A 23,841-nucleotide genomic window follows, 5' to 3' on the forward strand; every position below is an offset into this window, starting at 1 on the left:
TCAGATATTATATTTCAAATATAATTGTTTGCAGTAACAAATTTGTATAACTTCATATGTTTATAATACCCATAATACTATTAATTTCCTGCTAGGTGATGATATGCAATATTGAAATTTTAAACCTTAGTTATTCTCAATGCACACACGTATACATTTTGTAAATAAATTCGATTTGCCTCATAATTATATTATACATTTTAATGGTTTTTTTATATAGTATCAATATGCGAGATATTGTACTTTTTACTTATACTTTTCATTTATTTGAAAATGTTTAACATCGTTCCTCGTTGCAAATTTTTTAATCTTAAAATTTTTAATATTTTTGTACAAGTACAAAATATCATATTACTAATCTGGTAAAGTAAAACTTATTTAAAGTAATTGGAATGATATGTACTTTTCAGCGATTTTAAATCCCATCGTGTACAATATTTTATGCGTGGAAGTCATTCGCTACGTTAAATCCACATTTCGCATGTTTTAGATTTGAAACGGGAAGCTACAATATGCCATATGTTGAAACACCCACATATTGTAGAACTGTTGGAAACCTACAGCTCCGAGGGCATGTTGTACATGGTATTCGAATAGTAAGTATGCGAAAGCAAACGTAGATATTTTAGATCTCGATAAATATATTTCATTATTTAGCGCATCGACATACAATTTGACAAACCGACTGATGAAAACGAACGGATTCCATTAATTGATCTGTACAATGTCCAACATTGGTTTATTCATTTTGTCTAGCGCTAAATATAGATACGGTAAACTTGGATATGTAAGATTAAGACTATAAAGAAATGCAGCATAAACTGCTATAGTTATATTCTTTCGTGAACTTTCAACGAGTCTTTTTTTAGAAGAGCGACTTTTGAAACGAGAGGCGTCATCTCGTCCTTTATATGCCAGCCAGTCTGCTCTCCTATCTTTCTGGCGTAATTATTACTTCAGGCTAATAAAACGTTATAATATACGAGATGGAAAAGTATCACGTTTGTCAGAATGAAAGACTCGGCAAAATAAATACATGACATTTCCTTAACGGCTCTATCTTTACGCGGGAAAAGCACGTTTTCCATTTAGTTGTTTGCTATCTATTATAACGTTCTACTATAGTTCGCTATAATTGGATACACACATCCGAGGTGCTCTCGAAATAATCTACGCTATCGGATAAGATAGCTACGGTTTTTAATAGACTCGGTGCTCAAGGCGTTTTTAACGAGACTATTTAAATAATATGTGTGTGTGTGACACTCAATCACCCTTTGTTATTTCCTTTAGTTTAATGGGCTATTATGTTTTTTGTCATAAGAAATTCTTATTCAATGACAGCATTACGAATTAATGATATATTGTTTTAATCAATAATTTTCTGTGAACTGAGTATTACGGATGTCACGTTCACACATTTCGATCGATACACGCTGGCAAATAGACGTCAATAATTTTAAAGTTATTAATGGATAATTTAAAAATTAGCAATGCATAGCCGAAAGAAACAAGAGAATTACAGTACGGGAGAAATATTCAAATTAAAGCAGATCCATTTACCGCATCACCGGATACTCCCGTTTCAATATATTTCTGTTTCTCTTTCAGTATGGACGGCTCTGATTTATGCTTCGAGGTCGTAAGACGAGCGACTGCTGGATTCGTATACAGCGAAGCAGTTGCAAGGTAAGAAAATTCATTATATCTATCATCGCGCAATGAGCACATCGCGCGAACATGGCGAATCCACCGCAGACAGTACATCCATTTAAACTTTATCTGTTGAAGCTGAGACATCGTTTACCTCGGATGCAGCATGATGCGCCGGCATCATGCCGCGTGAATACACAACATTCCACATTATTCTCTCTTAAACTTTCTAGAAACTCTAGTCAATATTAGCTGTATTAAATTTGCCTAACATTCTCTTGAAACAATTAAGATGCGTAAAGAATTCATATCTTAATCGGGGAGAGGTACGAGTATTATAGTTGATATAACACAATTTTCGCGTGACATCTCTATTTTATGTACAGTCTTATTCATTAATGCCTGGACCTCAGTTTTACTAGGATTCACATTTTCATAATCTTTATTCCCATCTGTACATCGATGAGTTTCAGGCTGCGGTTCACACAGCTTCTATAGAAGTCTGTGGTAGTATGTACATACAGCCTGAAACTCGGTCATTTGTACAGATGAGAAACATGCAGGTCCAGGCATAAATGAATAAGACTGTACGTATGTGCTCGCACACGATGAAAGTTACTTTAATCTATTTATTAAGCTTGTTAAGGCGACGCGTATCAAGACGAGAGAAATTTGATAAATTAATTGTTCTCATCGAGTCGCTCGAAACTTGGGAGTACTGAAACGTGATTACCTTCTGTATGTTATACCTCTCGATATAATGCAAACGGATTTTCTCTCCTCTCTCTCTTTCTCTCTCTCTGTCCTCCTCTCTCCCTCACTCTCAAGTCTCCCCGGAGCGTAATAAATCCCTGTCTCGATAAATCCTTAACTGCGATCCATTAGATTCGCTATACCCGTTCATGTCACGCTTGAAGTAGCAGTAGTCTTCACCTCGAAAAGATGCTATTAAAACTCGTCATAAATATGTCTTGTATCCTTGAATATACTACACAGGTTCATAGATAATAACTTGAAATACGACTAATTTAATTTCAATGATAAAAGTTGCAAAATAACGCTTGTTCCTAAAAAAAATTAAGATATCTAGAATAATATGAGATAGAAGGGTTTCTGTTAAATTAATAGACTCAATTTATTGATTCCATCATGAATTTATTGCTGTTGAAGCGAAATCTGTTTAGTGGACAATTTATTGTTCGATCGTGTAATCGTTGAGAAAAAAGATTTGTCATTGAATTTGAACGTTGAAAACCTGCTATCTCACATTAGAAGTCGGGGACTTTCCTCTAAATACATTCCTCTATATACGTTTAACATTTAAATATACTTGGAATACACACGCGCGCATCTTCGAAGTATCGAACATAAATCCTTTTCAAATCTTTACTTCCTTCTGTCACGAGAAACACGCTTTCCTGTTATTCCAATTCGTCAGCATCAACGACACTTTACATTAATATCGCATATCAGATGCACAACCGTTATGCATTCGCTGCATGTATCGCTGCATCACGCGCTTGAGAGATTATGTCAAAGTCTTTGATTGATACGATGAAAGTACAACGATCACAGTACGGTAAATAACTGCGCCGTTCTTGTCTAGGCGGTATTTCATATTTTGCATCATCTTCTGGCAGTACGCTGTGCCATCGATATCTTGTTTTTATTTTAGACCGCATTTCTTTTTTGCGTACTTAGTAAAAAATACATGATAATGTCAAGAGTCAGTTAGCAAGGGTTTTCTACTGCATACGACTGTGCATGAAAAATATTACTCTAAAATGCATTAATTTTATTAATTAAATTCAAGTAACGTGATGAATGGCTACTGCGCTCGCTGCTGTTTTATTTAATGCAACTTATGAACACCGTTAAACAACATCATTAATATAGTTTATTATTATAATTTTTATAACAAACAAACTTGGAGGGGGAGATACGATTTGTATTTTTCATTACACGTGGCTCCCTATCTGCTGGGATGGGTTTTGTTAAATATCTGCGCTGTAAAATCATTACATGAGTAACGAGGCGTGTCTTAATTGCTCTATTTAAATTCTCGGAAAGGACTCGCTCTCAGCGTCGCGCGCAAATGCTTGTGCGGCCTTCGTTATTGTTCTCAGCTGAGGGCGTACTTTCGTGACGTGCGCGGCGGGGAGGATGTGGCGCGAGCGCCGGCACCTAAGAAAACTGCATTTTCTTTTACAGTCACTACATGCGACAAATCCTCGAAGCGTTGCGTTACTGCCATGAGAATGACATAATTCATCGCGACCTGAAGCCGCAGTGCGCCCTCCTGGCTGGCAAGGAAAATTCCGCCCCGGTGAAGCTGCGCGGTTTCGGCGTAGCCGTGCAACTCCCGACCTCGCAGTCTAATGGCGTTGGTACGTTCATACCTTCTTCTAATTCACTTATGTTTTCTTTACGCGATCTATTTTACGTGGCGTAGAGATTCACGTCGAAAGCGTTGCGCGACCTCAGCTCTGGGATGCCCTAATCTCACTATTATTAATGATACTCTACCAACTTTCAACAGAATTCTGTATACGCATGCGACCATTATCATACAGAAATAGCCCTATTAATTGGAAAATTTAGCGTTAAGCCGGTGTCTGATATTTATACGCATCTGTTAAACTTGGATAAACCAACAAAATTCGGAGAAATCTAAAAAGATTTGTCGCGAATGGAATTTCAATGTTGAAAATTAATTTCGAAAATATCGCAGTTTAACATACGTAAGAAGAAGTTACAACAGAGCTTTAATAAAATAATTGTTAAGTATTCCAATTTCATGGATTAATTTTTCCGTGGTTTTCTTATCTTTATCTTTTTCCATGAATATTGATTTCCACGTATCGGGACTTAATCGGACTTAAAGTGCTTGAAAATATTGATCGCATGCTGAAAATTTCTCCCCCAGTTTTGTGCAAATATCACGTATATTTCTTATATGAATAAGTAAGCGGTCAATTTAAGAGCTTTTAAAAGATACCATTGAGAAAGCTTCAAGTTTATCTATCAATCGATATTGATCGATAAACTTGAAATTTTGGGGTCCTGTGTCTTTTAATAACTCGTGATTGCCGCTTCCTTATTCATATAGTTTTGCTCGTTTGCGAGCGTTTTCCCTCTTATATACGTTGAGAAAATTTTTCTCTTAAAAAATTTTACAAAAATTTCCTTATTATTGGAGAGAATAATAATATTATGAGGGATAATAACTGTTACTACTACCACGGTAAAAAGAAATCAATTGCACATCTTTGCGAAACTAATTGTAATAAATTCCACTCGTACGTATTGTACATCTTGAACTAGGTTGTTGGAAATATCGCTCCTGGAAAAGTAGCGTTTCGATGAGAGATCCAAGATTCTCTGTTATTTCAACACGTTGAATGAGACGCATCGATCAAGTCATGGTAATGAAAACATCACTCGAACTGGAGTATAAAATCGTCGAAGCGTAAAAAAGGAGAATTTACCTAGGCTATGCAAATGCTCCAACCACTTTGCGTTCCCTTTTATTCCCGGTGGCATAGTTCACGAGAGCTGACGTCGTGCCGCTTTTAGCGCGACAGCATTAGGATTACTAAATTTTTCATAATATTTTTAAGTGGTGTCGGCGTTAGGCGAGAGGCGAAAATAGGACAAGCTACATTAATATAGACGACGCAATAGGGAAATATATAACTTACCTCCAAGTGTTGATAATATTATTGTCCCATGATTAATACACAATAGTTTCCGTAGAGAGCAACGTGATTACTTTTGTCCTGCTGTCGTTCACAAACGAGTTGCGATATCTTACGAGAACACGTGGGCTCTTGAGGAAACGTTTTTTTCCAAAGTTTCGCCGATACGGCCCTGGCCTGGCGCCGACATATTTTTATATTTAGCAAAATGTGCGCTAATGAAATATATTCACGCGCGTAATTATTCGCTTATTCTATCTGCAAGCTAGCTGAGAGGGCATATTCAATGCTTTATACATCTATGTATATCAAAGCTATTTTACCGGTAAACACGAAGCAAACTACGTCACTAGATTACGCATTAATTTTCCGCTAATTATTTAAACTCTTTTAAAGCATTAATTAAGATAAGCTCGTGCGTGTATGTATAAACTGAATTTTGCGTACCAAATTAATCGTCATACCGTAATATGGAAACGTATTTAGGATCATTTACTATTAAGCAGTTTAACGAATTATGTCGTTGCGTATTTGATGATTCATTAAACTTTTATCAGGCAGGCCATTTCTTTAGTTGGTGATATAAATTTTCATATTCCTATAGAGTATTGATTTCTTGTAATTTGAACAGGCTGTCGTGTTTAAAATACACATATAATTTTGAATAATATTTTTGTACTAAAATTAAGCGGTTGCATTATGCGCGGCGTATCAAGTGATTGAGTTACTTTTCACGACATGTCGTTTATGTGCATTTAACCTATTTCTCACGTGACAATGCAGCGATCTCTCGCAGTAATTTTTTTTTTTGAAGATTAATGGACTATAACAGATCAAGGACTACGGAAACAACGTTAGTCTGAAAATCCAATATTAGGTGGCGTCGTGTTCAAAAAGTTTATCGGCGCAGCACATTGTCGATTTTATTTCATTACGAGAAACGTGGTATCTTTTAAAGTAATTTACGAGTTTGTTAATTGAGCGTTTATATGTTTATCGTTGAGAGAGGAGCATAAAATTTGTCTGAGAAGGCTAATTTTAAATCGCCGACCTGTTGACATTCAGCCGGCTTCATTATGACTAGTTGAAACGAATCGTCGTTGAGCTGTGCGGCCTCCTTTTCGCGTGCGACACTATAAAGGAAAAGAGTGCTAAAATATTCAGCGACAAGAGGCAACTGAGCGCGCGTCCTCCGAGACACGAAATTATTGCTGAGGATGTGTGTGCCGGCGTGTCTTTGGATTGATTAAGCTCTCGTGGTATAAATTATGCCGTTTATCTCGCGGGAAAAATCTTTTCCGCACATTACGACGTCGTTACCGATAAAAACGCAACTGTATCTTCCTAACGATGCAGCAGCGCGATAGCAATATTAACGAATGACAGCAAAAGTCTACCAAAAGCGCATTGAATATCGCCTCCTCAGAGAGTTTGTAATTCAAATTTTTATCTTTTTTTCTATTCGTTTTCCTTTTATTTTTTTCTCGTACCGATACAATATGTTCCTGGCTCTCATCAAGCGTCACTTCAAAGACACTCGGTGTTTTTGTATCGTCTCTCTTTTGAATGCCCTATTCTGCGATTATTGGCTGGCTTGGTCGATGATTGGCAAATCACATTCAAAAAATTTCTCGGTGTTCGATGTGCACAATGCAACAGCTTTTATCGGATTTCTTCTCTACTGACAACCGTGATGCTCTCTTCTCTGATCAGCCGCAATCGATTGGTGTCTATGCATTCCTCTTTTTTTTCTCTGTTCTTTTTTTAACAATCTTTCGCTGCTTCGATATCGCATGGTTCCATTTGTAGATGCTCTTGTTGTTAGCGACACTTGTAGACACGTAGGCTGTACTGCTACGTCTTGGACTAATTTTAGATTTCCCTCGCGTGATGAGCGCAATTATTGTTGCCGGCGCAAGCGATTTATTGCGTCTGTGGCCATGCGATATTAAAGAAGCGTCTTCAATTATGGGGGAAATCATCTTCCGCCAGCCCGCATAATTACATTATGTTAATATTGACAATCGATACTGGAATTACATTATCGATAATGGCGATAGCATCGCGTTACATCGCCGTTAAGAGCTGTTGATAGAACACACGTTGATCTCTTACTTTCGTTCTACGTGCTTTACACTTAATATTTCATCCAAGTTAATATTTAATCGAAGATAGAGATGTTTAATAATAGCATGCAGTTACTTAAAAAAAGACATAGAACAACACAATGAATGAACAAATAACGATCGAGTGATAGCATTATCAGTCTCGCTTATGTTAAGAGAACCACACCGAAATATTGCCATGAAAGCAATACGTAACAATGTTTGTCGCTAATCCTGCGTGACACTTGACACTGTATACACTTTTATTACGACGAGGCGCAGGCTAAAGAAAGGGGTTCTCGTCGATCGATAACAGAATTGAACAGCGATAAGAATTCGTGCCGGCTATGCAGGGTTAATTGCCTCCTCGTTCTGCTAAGACGTTACGATATTACACCGAGTCAGATATTAATCTCTCCGGAGTCCCACGGCTGTCGCCTCTGCTCTTCCCGGTTCGAAACTAATTTGGCATTCTGAGGGTAGAGAGACGGCGCTCCAAATACACCGGGGCCGGAGATTGACTGGAAAACCGTCGTGTAAACTGGGGCGCGCAACTTTTTTTTTTTTACATGCGCGAGTTTCGCAAACGAGACAGCGCCCGCGCCGCTGGGATATCGCGCGGTCGCCTTAAACAAAAAGTTCTCCGACAGCGTGATTAAATACGCATAACGGTGCCGCGCGACGTCTCCCCCGACGCTCCATCATGCTTAGTTTCTCCGCGCGAAGCTAATGTTTCATCCCCGACACACCGCGGAGGGTGGGGAAGAATAAACGGGCGCACCCAATTAGAGAGCCGCCACATTTTCTCGCGGGTTAGGCAGCGAGGAAGGCGCGTCGCCTGGTTGACATTCTGATAACGTGAAATTTGGTTTGGATGAATACAGCATGTTACACGACCGAGTATCGGCAGTGTCTGAGCCCAAAGGGGCAGCTCTACTTGAAGGCCGACAGCGAGGGTAAGCCTGATCTAACCTTTAATCATTACTTTCGCAGGAGCCTTGTCTCATCACGCCACACACACACATATATATATATTACACGGACACACTTATCCACACATATTGTATTATGCCACATCTTCACTCATTCCGTGTACTCCTCTATCACTGTCACTATATCACGTCACTGTACTCTAGAAGCTGCCACCGCTTGCTTGCTTGCTTTACGAGTTCGAATATTCACACTCTCTGGACTTGGCTAATATTTAACATATTAAATAACGTATTGTTTAATATATTTCTATGTACGTGCACATTTATTTTTTTTCCCCCCGGATGTATCTGATTCACAAAGTTGTTGAAGAATGTCGGCCTCGAATTGTACATAACACCATGTATTAGTTTAGTATTACCGTCTTAAGCGACTCTTCAGCAATACGTATATCTGAAGCGAAATTAATGACGTGAGTGAAAAGAAAAATTGCGATTTTACCAAGATCAAATTCAATATGACAATTGCTCATCTATAAGTGATACATTTGTCGCGATTGCTGTTCAGAAATTATCCGCGTGCTTTTCCACGCTAGGATGATCACCGCGGAATCCCGTTCCGGCGAAAGTACGTGCGATCAATCGAGAACTCGGTTGAAGAAAAGATTCGTCGTTATGTTTTACATGAAATTACAAAGCGAACGAATTAAAGCAAGCTAATCCGACGGTCTTAATACAGACTTTATACCAACAGAATCATACGCAGATTACTCCATTTACTGTACAGTACAAGGAAACTTATACACGGAGAGAATTTTCTTCAAAATTGATTCTGAAAATTATATGATCGTGGGACAATGCGGCATTTTTCAGAACTTTATGAGAGTTTTTCGAAATTTTATCACACATTTTGCTAGTAAAATGTATACTAAATATAATTTCTAGTGACATGTATGGTAAAACGAGCTTGAATGTTCCTATAATCACCATTGGTAAAATTAAATAAAAACGCAGAGCTCGCAGTCGACCAGATTGGCAAGATTTGAATTGTTTATTTTATCCATATTTAAAATTCAATCTGGCTAGCTCTGCATTTCTATTGTATGTAAAATTTCAAAAAATTCTCATAAAATTCTTCGAAATGCCGCGTTGATCCACTTGCCCAGATGGCAATTTATATCTAAAAAAAACGTCACAAGGATATCTTTAAGACATCTTTTGGACGTACATGTCTAAAGGACAACTTAATACCGTCTTAAAGATGTCTTTTAAGGCCTGCATCCACGAACTTGATCCACCATCTAGCATCGTAGACATAAACCTTTAGACATGTATGCTATCTGGGCAACCCTGTTTAAAATATTAGATAGAATATGATCAGATTATATGAGATTACAATCATCTTCAGGATAAATTTTAAAAGAAAACATTCTCTTGGTGTACAGACGTCGCGGAGATATGCCAAGCTCGACATTTTATATACCAATAGACGCACACACACACCACCAGTGAAGCGTGTCGATTGATGAGTAAGCCGACTCCTCAGGCTGATCGATCTAGCGCCTTTGATCCGCGCGAGTGCAATTCCTGAAATAAAAAGCGACTGCCACAGGTCGGTCTTCCTCCACGGATAGCGGCGTCGACTAAAGAGCATCTTATCGTCCGTGGAACCCCCGTCAGCGAGTCGCGCGCGGCGCGATATTATCGTGACGATAACAATCCTTCTCCTTTCTCTCTGTGTTCTTTCGATAGGCCTGATCTCCTCGAGCTGCAATTTCCCTTTCGAGGACCTGACCGACGCCGAGGATTCGCTAGTGAGCGACACGGAGGACAATATCGGTATCCAACATGCCTGCCACATAACGTCTGACGATTTACCACAATCGGGGGTAGAAACGAGAAAGTATCTCCCCAGAAGGGGATGCTCCTTCCCGCGTCCTTGAATGTAGTCTCTCTCGGTTCCTTGTACAGCGTCACCGTTCGTAAAAGATTATTGAGAATTGTTTCCGCCCGTGACAAGGCCAGATGTATACAGGATGTTCCGTGTAACTTGCTGCAATCATATATTATTGAAAAGGATATGACGGAGCCATTGCGTGTACGAGAGAGCTTGTCGTTAAAAATCAAGGCTGTCGTGCGCACGAATCCATTTCTTCCGAACGCAATCGGTTTTTATCCGGCTTGTCCATCTGCCGACGCATCGATTTGCATTGTTTCCCGCGGAGCATCCTGTGTACGAGGGAGAAAAGACCTCGCATGGCGAGTCCGCGAGCCTGGCGGAACGGCGGTAGTGTATCTCAGCGGGAAATGGCTCCGAGTTGATTTTCGTGAGCGAGGCGCGCAACATGAATGCGTAGCATTTCGTAATTATCGAGCGATCGATCAGTCCAGTTTCGTGATTACCCTCGTTTGAGGGCATAGTGGACGTTCTACCCCCCCGTGTGGTATAGTTATGCTAGTTTGAGAACGCGTGGTGTCTGCATAGACACTCGACCTACGTGCGATAGCAGTATTCCTGTGATATCACTGTGGAGGTCGCGTAGTAACAGATATTTGTTGTGCCGTCGGGGGGGAAGCGAGCGAGAAAACGGCTCCTTCCCCTCTTTTTTCTGTTCCCCCCCCCCCCTGTCGTCCGCGTGTCTGATTTTGTGACGCGCGAATGACAAGCTCTGCTTCATCGTTGTAGGACTTTGGGATGAGTCTTTTGGCAGGATTGAAGGGTTCGTTACAGCTCGTCGTTGAATTATATTTCGTTTCGTTGACGTAGAGGAAAGTCCCCTATTATGAGACAGGGTACTAATATGGGACAGCGGGGTTTCTGTTAAATTAATAGGGATCATGAGTTGATTCCACCGTGAATTTATTGCCCTTGGAGCGAAATCTGTTTAGTGGAACATTCATTGTCAGATTGTGTAATTGTTGCGAAAGAAAGATTTGTGATTGAATTTGGGTGTTGAAAACCCGCTATCTCATATGAGAAACCTATCTCATAATAGAGGACTTTCCTATAAAAACGCGGTCTTTTTAAATGAAACTGAAAACGTTCGCTTTTGATCTTTTCTGTGTTTACTGGATGTCGGGGATCGTTATCCCCAGCCAATCCAATCCGCAGCAGGAGAATCTCTCGAGTAAACGTAGCTCTTTTTTTTTAAAAAAAAAGGGGGATGTTGAACATTGTAGAAATCAAATACGGACATGTTATCCGCAATAACTGAATTTGGATGGTGGCCGAATTTACTCTGTGGCTCCCCGAGTTCACCTGTAACACGTATCAGTTTCTGATTGAGTTGCTCAAATCTCGTCAATGTTTCCATAATGCAATCATGAGTATGCACTTCGGATGACGGTTAATTAGTTTACCGTAAATGTATACACGTTGCTATCGATACGCGATTGTCCAACTTGGAGGATACGAAAAAGAATACGGGAGAAAATAATGCTCTATTGGGAAAACTAATTGACAACAAAATGTGGACGTGTCATCAACTTTGTCCTGCTTATATGATACGTAAAAATAACTTTACACGGTTCTGTATGGATTATTCAGTTAGGATTTATACGACACGTTACATTTACTATTATTGCAATCAATAAATGCAATCACCGAGTCGGTGAATTTATTTGATGTGCATTATTGCTACAATGTAGCGTGTACTGTCGATAATGATGACGGATTATCGTTTCCGAGTGGTGTTTTTTGTTATCTTATTTTTGACTTGTTCTCTCTCTCTCTCTCTCTCTCTCTCTCTCTCTCTCTCTCTCTCTCTCTCTCTCTGTCTCTTGCACTTGCAATAATTACATTTTAGTTAAACGTAACAAACCCTTCAATCGGTTTACCTATTTCTGGAGTCTGGTGAACTAATTGCCCGCGTTATTTGGGCCTGTTTATGTCGTCATTGTTCGTAGCGGTAGACTAGCCTGTGTGTCTGCGTGTGTCTGTCTATTTGTATACCGCTTTGTGTTTGTCTTTCATCACTTATCGATGACAAATTGAAGCTAGTCGCCGCATCGGAGAATACTATTTTGTTGCGGGTACCTGCGAGATATTGTATTTATACGACGGCAGAGGCAGCACGCGCGATAGAAGTGCAAACGTAGCGTTCTTCTCGATCGAATACATCGTTAATAAAATCGGAATCCGTTGTATACCAGTTTCAGATGTACGAATTCCAATTAAAACGCATTCGGGATTTTTGCTATAACATCTTTATTTACTAAAAATAATATTTCTTAACAACGAATCATACGGCCATGAAATAACGCGCGATCTCACATTGACCTACATTTTACGCAATCATTTTTTACATCAACATGAGAAGCAATTTTTTATAAAAACATCTTAATGAGAAGAAACTTACTCTCTAAAATTTTTGAAGTGAAATTGTCACTCGAATCATGGTGTCACTGACCACTTTACTCTATTCGAGTGAATATTTTCTCCAATAGAGTGAATTTATTAAGACAAAAGATAAAGAATTTTATTTTTATTTTTAAAGTGAAGTCGTTAGCAAAATTCACTCCAGCTTAAAGTACGGTATTCCGCCACTAGATGGTCACCATAGTCGTAAGATCATGATAGCCCGGTATATAAGGAACCCCGTCACGGGCCGGGACGGTTCTTTCGCGACAATCAGCAGAATAAGCGAAACTGTCACATAAAGTATAAATTTTCAGTACCGCCTATGAGTATTAGAATACAGTCTCTATATGCGATGATTATAGTAAACAAACAATAGCGAAGCTTCCGCCCATGAATTTTATACTGCTAGCAATAATCGATTAAAGTAAAGCATTCTTTTTCGAGTTGAAGAATCACTCCAAGTAAAGAGTGAATAACGGCACTCTTTCAAAAAGTGAAATTACACTCCAGTCGTACTGGCAGTATTTTCATTGTTTCTTCGAGTTTCACTCCAAAAGAGTGAGATTTCACTCCAAAAAATTTAGACAGTACGTTACGAATAGTATTTTTTTCTTTTATGATGAAATTTGATAATTTAGAGCGTGCAATGTTATCGTATAATACCTACGATATATCAAGTATCTATGAAACGTGACACTTGATCTATAACGTTGCGCAAAAGTATGATCTTTTTTGTTAACTGAAGGCAAATCTAAAAAATCAGAGTGAGTATATCAGATCGACGACATTTTGCACGGCGCACTTGTCATAAGTCCGACTTAATTTTGAGCTTTATCCGGTAAAAAAATGTTTGATATAAAATAATAATCTGACATTTTTAAGTCTTAAACGTGACAAAATGCGAGATGGACTGACCGAGAGAAACGGTCAGAAATAACTGGCCCAATACATAAAAAATTCGGGGACGGAAACGGAAAACATCGAGAGTGTACATGAAATTTTCTCAGGAAACATTTTAGAGACAGATTTTAAAGGCAATTAATCTAGAGTCGTTTTTATAACGTCCATTATTGCACATTATTTTGCACGTACGCTCATACGTAACATGTTTTTCGCGAAATAAATATTCCCGGCAGAAATTATGCCGGAAATTTCCCGGGCCGTATATCATCCTGTATCTCTAAATTACACTTGCGTAAAATGCATGTTATTAACTTGTCGCATCGTTCGCGTAACTAATTACTTTCGTCAAAAAGCGAATGATTAAAATCATGCAGCGACAAGCGGCAGCCAAGCTGAACGCAGCGATGAACGATACGAATTCAAAATCGTCTTTATCGACAGTTACATTTTTTTAACAACATGATAGTTTCTTTTTAATTTTACCGCTCACGTCTCTCATCATTAGATTTACGTTTTGAAACCAGATGAATTCTGCATGCTCTTGATGTGAAGTCGCATGAAAATTTGTTTCCAAATGTATGTATGTATGTGTACTTTGGCACTCGATTACGGCACTATGAAACGTTTACATATCTGTTTGCGTTTCTATTTCTGAAATATTAAATTTAGTTTTAACTCATTGCGTTCACTATACACAAGTGACTGCATAAATATAACTAATCAGTTTCCCTCTGCACCGGCACCACTTACTTTCTTGTTCAAGTACTCTATTACGTAAGATTAAACACTTTTTTTTACAGATTTCATATTAAATATGCTTATTTTAAATTATTTAGTGAGACGCATAGAAAGGTGAATTAATTAAAAATTACTGTTTGTTATCAGTTTAAGCTCTTCATTAATTATTCAAAATTTGTAATAGTATTATAGAAATATTATGTTCTATCATTATCGGAGGAATGTAATTATTATGCTAGCGTAAAATGATGGAGAACGTAATACGAACATTTTACTTAACACGTTTAATATTGTACAAACCACGAGTAAAAACGTGATAAAAGAATATACTTTTACTTAAGGGGATGCTGAAGTGATTCTGCACCTTTTGCACTTTTTGCATCTAGAACTGTCAATTCATGAAAACATTTGTGTAATATACACAAAAGCTAAGATATAATTCATATATTACACAAATGTTTTCGTGAATTGACAGTTCTAGAAGCAAAAGGTGCAAAACGTGCAGAATCACTCCAGCATTCCCTTAAGTAATAGTAGGTTCTATAAACAGACGTAGACGTTAGTACGTATATTTATACAATATTGACACAATCTATTTCTTTTTTATTACATAAAGAAAGCATCTGGATGAAATACAGCTAGTCAGCTCTAGAGTCTACAACTAGGTTAAGAATCTATTTTACAGATATACTAGCATATCAGAACTACACCATTTTTTATAGATTTCATATTAAATATATTTGAAATTATTTAATGAGACGCGTAGAAAGGTGAATTAATTAAAAATTGTTTGTTACCGCTATATCTTTTTTATTACATAAATAAAGCATCTAGATGAAATACAGCTAGTCTACTCTAGAGTCTACAGCTAGTCTAAGAGTCTATTCTGCAGATACAACAGCATATCTACAGAAGTACACAGTATTGTACATGTGTTACGTAGTAAAATATTTGTGTGACGAAATAAAATGTTAACGAAATCTGACATATGTGCAGATTATATACGCTTTGGATACTTTTTCGAGAAATCCACGCTGTTTTGTGCAATTAATCTCACTGATACGATAATTATACGCCACGTTACGTTTCCCGCATATGTACAATTACACGATCTTTTAATTTCTCCAATGTTTAACGATATACTCGCGAACGCAATTATGTCGTCTTTGCTTTACAGCCTTAATCATCTCGTCTTTTCCCATGTACACTTTTCAATGTGCAGTGACCTACATTTCCTCTCGTGCCGCTTTCTGTGTCATACACATTTACCGATTCTTAATAAATATAGATTGTTGAAAGTAAGTTAGCACGTTGGTATCGTCCGTGAACGACGTTTGCGCCTATATCGGCGAATCGGCCATTTTACGAGGTTTGTTTTTCGAGGAATGTAGTAGCCTTTGCATTTGACGTTCGTTCCTTGCCATTAATTATCGATACGTCCAGTCGATCCGACGTTTCCGATAATAACGATAAACAAAAGCATCGTTTGGATTCTCTCGTCACGGGCGGTCGATTTGACAAAGGGAGAATGAGAGAGAATGCGTGTGTGAACGTATGTGTGTGTGCGCGCGCGCGCGCGAGGGAGAACCGATTACTTGTTTTATACATATATACATATATATCGAGGTAAAATCAAACGCAGCCGATTCGGCTGACAAATTCGCGTCTACTTGTCGCAAACGCGTTTCCGTTTTACGTAACGATCGACTGCGAAGTTTCCGAGCAATCACTCGCGTCTCGCTTCCGCGGCCCTCGCATCAGCACCGTTTCATCCCCTTTCGCTCACGACGCTCTTGGTCGGCGCAGGTCGTGTCGGATGTCCGCACTTCATGGCGCCGGAAGTGATTCAACGGCGACAATATGGGAAGCCCGGTGACGTCTGGTCGGCCGGAGTGCTGCTACATGTCCTGCTAACTGGTACGCTTCCGTTCGTCGGTTCCCGAGACAGGCTGCGGGAAGCGATCTGTCGAGGGCGGGTGCAGGTAATAGGCCACGTCTTACGATTCCCGCCGCCCCTAAATCCGAGGGCGGGGGTGCCGAAGCGGTCGGGGAATTTTAATAACCGCGCGCGCCCCTCTTCGGGGTCCACGCTCGACTCTCCTCTCCCCGTGCGCGACGAATAATTCCGATTTAATTGAATTTGCAGATGGAGACGGTGCTCTGGGATCCCATTAGCGAGCCGGCGAAGGACCTCATACAGAGAATGCTCACGACCGACGTGAATCACAGGATCACCATCCAGGAGGTCCTCAATCACAAGTGGCTCAGAGTAAGTGAGGTCCGAGATTCGGCCGACTCTTATCTGCGGAGCACGCGGACGGAGGGGGGGGGGTGTTATAATCGGTGGGCGTTCGGTGACGATCAGCATTCTACGTCACGCCGCGCACGACTCCTCATGGGGATAATCGATGTAGCGGCTTCCGTTTCATCGCCGGTGATAGTACATCGGGTTTTATTTTTTCATAATTACGCCGTGCATACATATATATATTTAATATATATTATATATTTTATATATATATAATACACGTGGCCTCGTTCCTCCTTATTATCTCCGATGAATGTGCGTGCGCACGCGCGCGCCGCATGGTGCGAGGGTATACCTATGTGGTGCAACAGTTAGCCAGTGACCTAAGGTGGGCACGCTCTCGCGGAGTCACCCCCATACCTCTCCGATGCAACACACGTGCAACTGGGCTATCGATCGCTATAGCGGGAGCGAAGCCTCCGCGGCGGTTAATGAAAATAACTATAGTAAAGTACACCTCTCTCGGCGCGCGCTCTGCTCGGCTGTGTGCTGCTTAGAGCTTTTTTATGCGGCCGTACGTTCGTCGAACCCCCCGTAGACTTCGTGGAAGCAAGTACAATCTCTCTCTCTCTCTCTCTTTCTCTCGCTTCTTTGCATGGCGGTGTAATACGCCCCGATTGCAGGGTAGGGAAAATAATTGCCGCCGCTAGCCCAAGCCTTTCCTCTCCGCAATGTTTACGTCGTGGCTGTTTACACGCATCTCTAGACTTTTGTTAACGAATTTTTATTTGTTTTACAAGCAGTCGACCCGCGCGCTTAATTAGTTGCGTTGGTTCATTTCCCTATGTCTCTCTCGTTGTAGATGAGTCAGCATGGTCATTCTTTTACTCCGCAGCACTTGTTTTATCGCGAATGAACGGATCTTAACTTGCAGGATCGTGATAAGGGTGCGGCCCGTACACACTTAGGTGACACTATAGAAGAGCTTAAGAAATTTAACGCGAGGCGAAAACTGAAGGAAGCCGTCAAGGCAGCGGTCTCCTCGTCAAAGTGGCACGCTCCGTATTCAGAGGCTAATGGCGACAATTTCTCTGACGTCGGCGATGACGAGATAACTACAGGTACATCGATCTCGGAATTTTATCTCTGACGCGTACAAACGCTACAAGACGCAACGCGGATAAAGGTGCTTTCTCCCCTGACGCACGTTTGGTCCATGAGGAAGACGGATGTAGATTTGGTTTGGCAGCATTTTCTGTCGCGATTCAATTATCTAACTCTCAGGCCTGGTTCTTCCAACGTCGCCTAACTTAAACCTTAGTTTAACTCATCCTTTGTCTCTTTCCAACTGTTCCCTTAGGACAAGAAACTAGCCCCGTTAAAAATATTAGATAGAATGTGATTGGATTACATTAGATTACATGCAATTTTAATGTAAATAAATAAGTCTTACTAATTTACATTGAAATTGCATGTAATCTAATGTAATCCGATGATATTCTGTCTATTATTTTAAACATGGGAGGTTAAAGTACGTCCTCGTCAGGATTATGCTGAAGTCACAAATTTAACGCGGCTACAAACTCAGAATTTAACGTCGAACTTCGAATTTAATTAGCTCAGGATTTAGCCTAGTGTGTTGAAATCGTCCGTTAAAAGTTTGGGAAAACCGGGCCTCAGAGATGTACCCCGGTAAAAAATTTCTCCTGAGTAAATGTATAGAATTATATAAAAAATATATAAAATAGGTCCATAAGTACTTTTACATTGTACATTTCTATATAATTTTATACAATTCTACACAGTACTGTATATTTTTATAGATTTATACATGCTTTGATATGAACAATTTTTAATGTAAAAAACTGCTTATTTATAATTATATACAATTGTGTACAATTGTACAAGTTTATATATAATTATAAATAAGCCATTTTTCTCTTAACAATTTTTTCATATAAAAGTTTCGTATAAATTTATAAAATTACAAAGAACTGTGTAAAATTGTATAGAATTACATAGAAATATACAATGTAAAAATATGTATGGACATATCTGATGTGTAATTTTATATAATGCTATAGATTTATGCATACTCGTGCGTGAAAAATTTTTTACCGGGACAATGTTAAGAATTGAAGAAGAAAACGTTGTGCGAACGACATAGATGTTCTCTAATTGAGATTTTATTAACGTCGCTTCTTCACGAAACACTCAGGAGCCCTTCGCGCGCCTCTGATTATTCGCGACAGTTTCATTAACCACCAAAGATCTCAATGATAACGTGATACGGGCCGGTGTTTCGTTAACGTGCTCCGAGCTTTGCTATTTCAACAGCGAGAGATCGATGTTATCGCGTAATTTGGAAATTCCGTTATTTCCGTGAACATTGCGTTAATGGATACAGACCAAGCAAATGAGCGCGAATAAGCACGAATGAATAATTTGCTTTAATGAGCGCAAACGGCTCTGCCAGCGATAATTGTTTACGTACGTTCGCGCTTGCTCGCTTGATCCATATCCGGCTTAACCGAGAGCGTTACACTCTTATCAACATTGTTTATCGCTGTGTAAAAGATTGCAATTGGAATGTGAGTTATCAGGCGGATTAACCGCGCTTCGTGAAATCAATGTTTCACACGTTCTCGTGTTATAGGCGCCGTGGCCGAAATTGTCGATTGCTTGGATGACATTGAGATCCTCGAGGAAAGTGATAGACTATTGCGGGCGGAAGTTCTCAACACCGTCGACGACCATCGGCTTCGTGCCATTTTAGAGGTATTTCTTAAGATAATTCGTATCTGCATGAAAAATAACAAGAACGTACTGAACTGGTTAAGTGAGTGCAAGGAACAAGACAAAGAATTGCAGTGTTGGAAAAATCTAAATTTCAGTATTCAAACTTTTCGCTTCTCAAACAGTAATGTTAATTTAATTGCAAATCTGCGGGTTATCGCGTATTCACTGTGAGAATGTTGCTACCCAGTAAACACCAAGTTACATAACAATAATATTACAATTTACTACTTTACAATGTAAATGTAATATAATAGGTATGTTATATTTATATTGTTGAGCAGGAAATTATAATATTGATAATACTTATGTAACAGTTACTTGGTGTTCACTGGGCAATATGTCCCTTAGGTCCGATTTTTCATTTTCTGGTCAACTGTTAACCAGAGTTTAGCCGACTCTCCATCCTTCTATTTTATTATCTCATTGTAAGAAGGGACAGAGAATCGACTAACCTCTGGTTAACTTTTAATCAGAAAATGAAAAACCGGGCCTTAACGACTTAACATTTTTTACGTTGACTTTAATTGGACAGTGCGATTATCTTTTGACTGCGCGACAATCGCTTCATCTCAATTATTATTATATTTTATTGTTCTGTCGTACGAATTTCTGCGATTACGATCGGGTCTTATTTGGTAAGAAGCTAGATTCTTGATGCAATGCTGGTTGGGCGGATAAAGAAATTTATTTATGTAAATATCATGAATTACCTTGAAAAATTTTTAACAATTTTCTTTACGATTCCGTAATATTAAACTGAAAATTGAGATAAGTAGTCCGTTTAAGATCTTCGAGGAGAACGCAAAGTTTTTGTTCTCAATTCAATGCAAGTTCGACAAAAGTTTACTATATATAATGGATCTACTTTTATTTTAAACACACAATAACGTTTAACACATAATCGTCTTTATTGTACAAATTTTTAATCTTTATTATGAAATATTCAACGAGTTATCTCTTTTTTTACAACTAACAATAAGAATACAAATAATGTGACTTGAGTAAAAAGATCTCCAAAAAGTTTACAACATCTCGCTGCGACTTTCATAATTGTATTAATATTATTTATTCGATTAATTCGACGTTCCTTTGAGTGAGGAGAATCGTGTGGATTCTTTTCTTCATACGACTAGTTCACAAATAAGCGTAATTACATATAATCGAGTTCTTTCGCATTTTAAATTCCGTTTTTCATTTCTATCGGTAGTAAAATTTTCTACAATCGATTGCAAGTAACGGGGACAGGTCGCCTTCATAGGATAAAACAGAATGAGCAATTTCTTATCAAGCGCGGGTAACGACCGTCGACCCCTTTTCTCGCGACGCTTGCGCAACGTTCAAGTTATCTTTCAACCCGCCCGGGACCGGCAGCCATCTTGGAAGGCATCCCTTTTCGCGCGGTCGAGCTATCGCGGTCGCTACAGAGCTTGAGCTTTTCCACCGAGAGCGGAGCCACCCTCGGTCCGCCCTCTCTGCCTCCCCCCCACCCCTCCTTCGACCGTGAGGGATAACGCAACCCCCTGCGGGATATCCCGCGGGAACGGGCTGCCCACCCTCGGTTCCCTCGGAGGAAAAGCACGCAAGCGCTGCCTCCGGGCTGGCAAGATGGCCGCCTGGTGGAATCCTGATAAACAACCATGCCACGCACGATCGTAGGATCGCACTGTCGCGGCGGCACGCGCGCCAATATAGTAAACCCGTTCTCCGGTGGTTCCTGAAGTGTCTCCACGTGGCCACGCGCGAGCCCACGTGTCGGGGACCATGCCGCACGTAGCTCTGCTCCGGTGAGGCTTACGCGCGCTGTTTAACGCAGCGAGGATGCACCTCTGCCAGTTGATGTTCATCGGCGACGCCGAGCTGGCCGGCGACCTGCTCGAAATCGCGGGTCTCCTGGTGAGTGAACCAGCTTCCGATCACGTGGGGAACTGTTCGGCGATCGGAGCTCGGCGAGTTTCAACTTTATGTGAACAAAGTTGCGCCCGGCTCTCGCGAGTTCAAGCGCGTCCGCTGTTATGATCGGGACATCTCATGGATCGCTCGTGAACTACTTTCAACCTCCGCGTATCGTCTAATAACATTATAATCGTCTTCATCCCCAGCCGTTCCGATCGACTCAATTTTTCGTTTGATATTTATAATTTCAAGTGATTATTCGTTGCGTTCTTATAAGAATTATATATTATATTATTATAAAATGGCTTCATTCCCAATCGTTTCGATCGACTCAATTTTTCGTTGCAATGTATTTATGTGATATTTATTGATTTGAAGCGATAATTCGTTGCGTTTCTATAAGAATATTTCTTAACATAATCTATAGAGCGAGGTAAATAATGTATGTATATCATAGAAAAGTTTGAATACTTATTGTGCGTTAGACAACCCTAAGGCTTTTTCATTTTAGTTATTATAACGCTATACCTCTCGGCGTGTTAATTTAAGTAGAATGGAGTATTTCGGCCGCGTAGAGTTTTTAATCGGTCACATTTTAGAGAAAGTATGAGACAATATGTTCACAATTTGACAAGGGGAATCTGGAGACTCGTATTGACGTTGGCATATTTGATTTTTAGCTTTATGATAGAATCTCAGGCCGCATACCAGCGCCGTATCGAGCACCGCAGACGGATGCGGTCCAACGTGCGCGCGAGGTTGAAGAGATCCTGCGGGAAACGGAGCACTTGGCGGTGCGAAATATCGACAGGGCCGATCTCCGAGAGCTCCACGAACTGCTGGTCCAGCCGCACATGAGGGTGAGTACGCTGCGACTTGAAATCAGAGACGACTAACGCGGCTGATATGGATAAGCGACCTGCTGCTGTTGTTTTAAAAGCTGGTCCTTTTGTAACTTAAATTATTAAGTACCATTTCAAAAAAAAAGAAGACTTTAGTTCTCAGTTTTATATCTATTCACGCGCAATCACTTTACGTCCTTCCGGCATTAAGAAACTTGCCGAAACCTTTGGAGAGAGAAATGGGAATACGTTTTAAATCCATTCTTGACCTTTGAATTTATCAACGAGTAAGTTCCGCTTGAAATATTTTTTTTCGCGCAACCTCGGAAACTGCAGCAACTTGAGATTGCATTGTTGCGTCAAGCGGTTATTACTAAATCGATTGGTAGCTACGTCGCGTTTGTAATTACCTAAGCGTGAACGTTAATCAGGCGCGACTTGATTCGCGTTTACATTACGTATCGATAACGATTTTTCAATAGTACGCACGAACGAATCCAATTAATAAGAAAATGGGAAATGTCCGATGATTAATTGCAGCTTGAATCGTACAAAGTGATTCCTTAAGAATTTCTTAGGGACACGAATAGATTGACAGAGAAAAGCTACATTGCGTATCTCGTAATCGTTACGTAATATCTTGACAATATATTCTGAGAGTTAATTAGAATCGAAAATCCGAGACAAAAGTGTCGAGGCCGTAAGTAATTTTAGGAGCTGCTGTGATATAATGCTTTTGTATCGTAATTTCGACTTTAATTAATCTTCATTTTCTGTATACGTTTGAAATATTACACAGTGTGGTTGCGAGATATTTTATGCACCGAATGATTCGTTAATTAATTCTGACAAGCATTACCGGAATTTTTCCACTGCACGATGATTATTGTAAGGCACATGAATTACTTTATATTAGAACTCGCAATTTATTATATGTACATGTATGTGCATATATATATACAGGGTGTGCCGAATTTCCCGCCGAGGGTAGCGGGAAATATAAAGCAGGGCAAACTGAGTAGAGAAGACGCAAGCTTAAGTTTTTCGGACACATGAGAAATAGCAAATACCGGGTTTTGCACCTGATAGTGCAAGGCAAAATAGTGGGCAAGCGTGGTCCAGCTCGTCGAAGAACCTCTTGGCTTAAGAACCTTCGTCAGTGGTATGGGCAGAGCACAAGATCGCTATTCAGAAAGGCTGTGGGTAAAATTCAAGTCGTACAATTGATCGCCAACGTTCTAGGAGGACATGACACCTGAAGAAACTGAGTAGAAAAGTCCCATGCCGTTTTGCAATAATTTTTGAGTAATATACAAAAACGACTCTACATCTAGTGGCGAATCGATAAACTGAGGAGTGCGCCAATTTTCCTACCAGCGTTATCTCTTCTCGGTTTGCTCCATGGATATACTTTTTATACGATCTTATTATTATCAGAATTGTTATCAGAAATAACTTTTACACGATGCAGTGAAATTGTACGTGTGTGCGATAAGAGTCTCGCATAAGAATGCGCACGAGTAGGTATGTGTATTTGTGTCGCACTTGCATGCATTTTACGTGACAGCGAGATGGGTTCAGCGGTTTCTAAATATAAAAGCGAGCGGAAGAAATAGCCTGTGAAATCCGCGGAAAAGATCGATCGTTATCGGGCGATTTGTGCGGACGACTTC

The 23,841-nt window shown here is 39.8% G+C and overlaps 1 protein-coding gene across 10 annotated transcripts in view; it reads left to right on the plus strand.

Annotated features, from left to right (window-relative positions):
* LOC105560215 (peripheral plasma membrane protein CASK) overlaps window positions 1-23,841 on the plus strand; it is a 208,148-nt gene that overhangs the window by 17,216 nt on the left and 167,091 nt on the right. For 8 of the 10 annotated variants that reach the window (XM_012009114.1, XM_012009117.1, XM_012009115.1 and 5 more), the window contains exons 3-11: window positions 491-596; window positions 1,612-1,689; window positions 3,865-4,040; window positions 8,341-8,412; window positions 16,193-16,368; window positions 16,533-16,655; window positions 17,569-17,755; window positions 19,291-19,412; window positions 22,007-22,186. In XM_012009114.1, coding sequence (XP_011864504.1) covers window positions 491-596; window positions 1,612-1,689; window positions 3,865-4,040; window positions 8,341-8,412; window positions 16,193-16,368; window positions 16,533-16,655; window positions 17,569-17,755; window positions 19,291-19,412; window positions 22,007-22,186 — 1,220 coding nt within the window. The remainder of the gene's footprint in view (window positions 1-490; window positions 597-1,611; window positions 1,690-3,864; window positions 4,041-8,340; window positions 8,413-16,192; window positions 16,369-16,532; window positions 16,656-17,568; window positions 17,756-19,290; window positions 19,413-22,006; window positions 22,187-23,841) is intronic. The other 2 variants (XM_012009116.1, XM_012009122.1) reach the window with 2 other exon arrangements.

Source organism: Vollenhovia emeryi, unplaced genomic scaffold (assembly GCF_000949405.1).
Source record: "Vollenhovia emeryi isolate VEMERY1.0 unplaced genomic scaffold, V.emery_V1.0 DF939236.1, whole genome shotgun sequence".
Lineage (NCBI taxonomy): Eukaryota > Metazoa > Arthropoda > Insecta > Hymenoptera > Formicidae > Vollenhovia > Vollenhovia emeryi.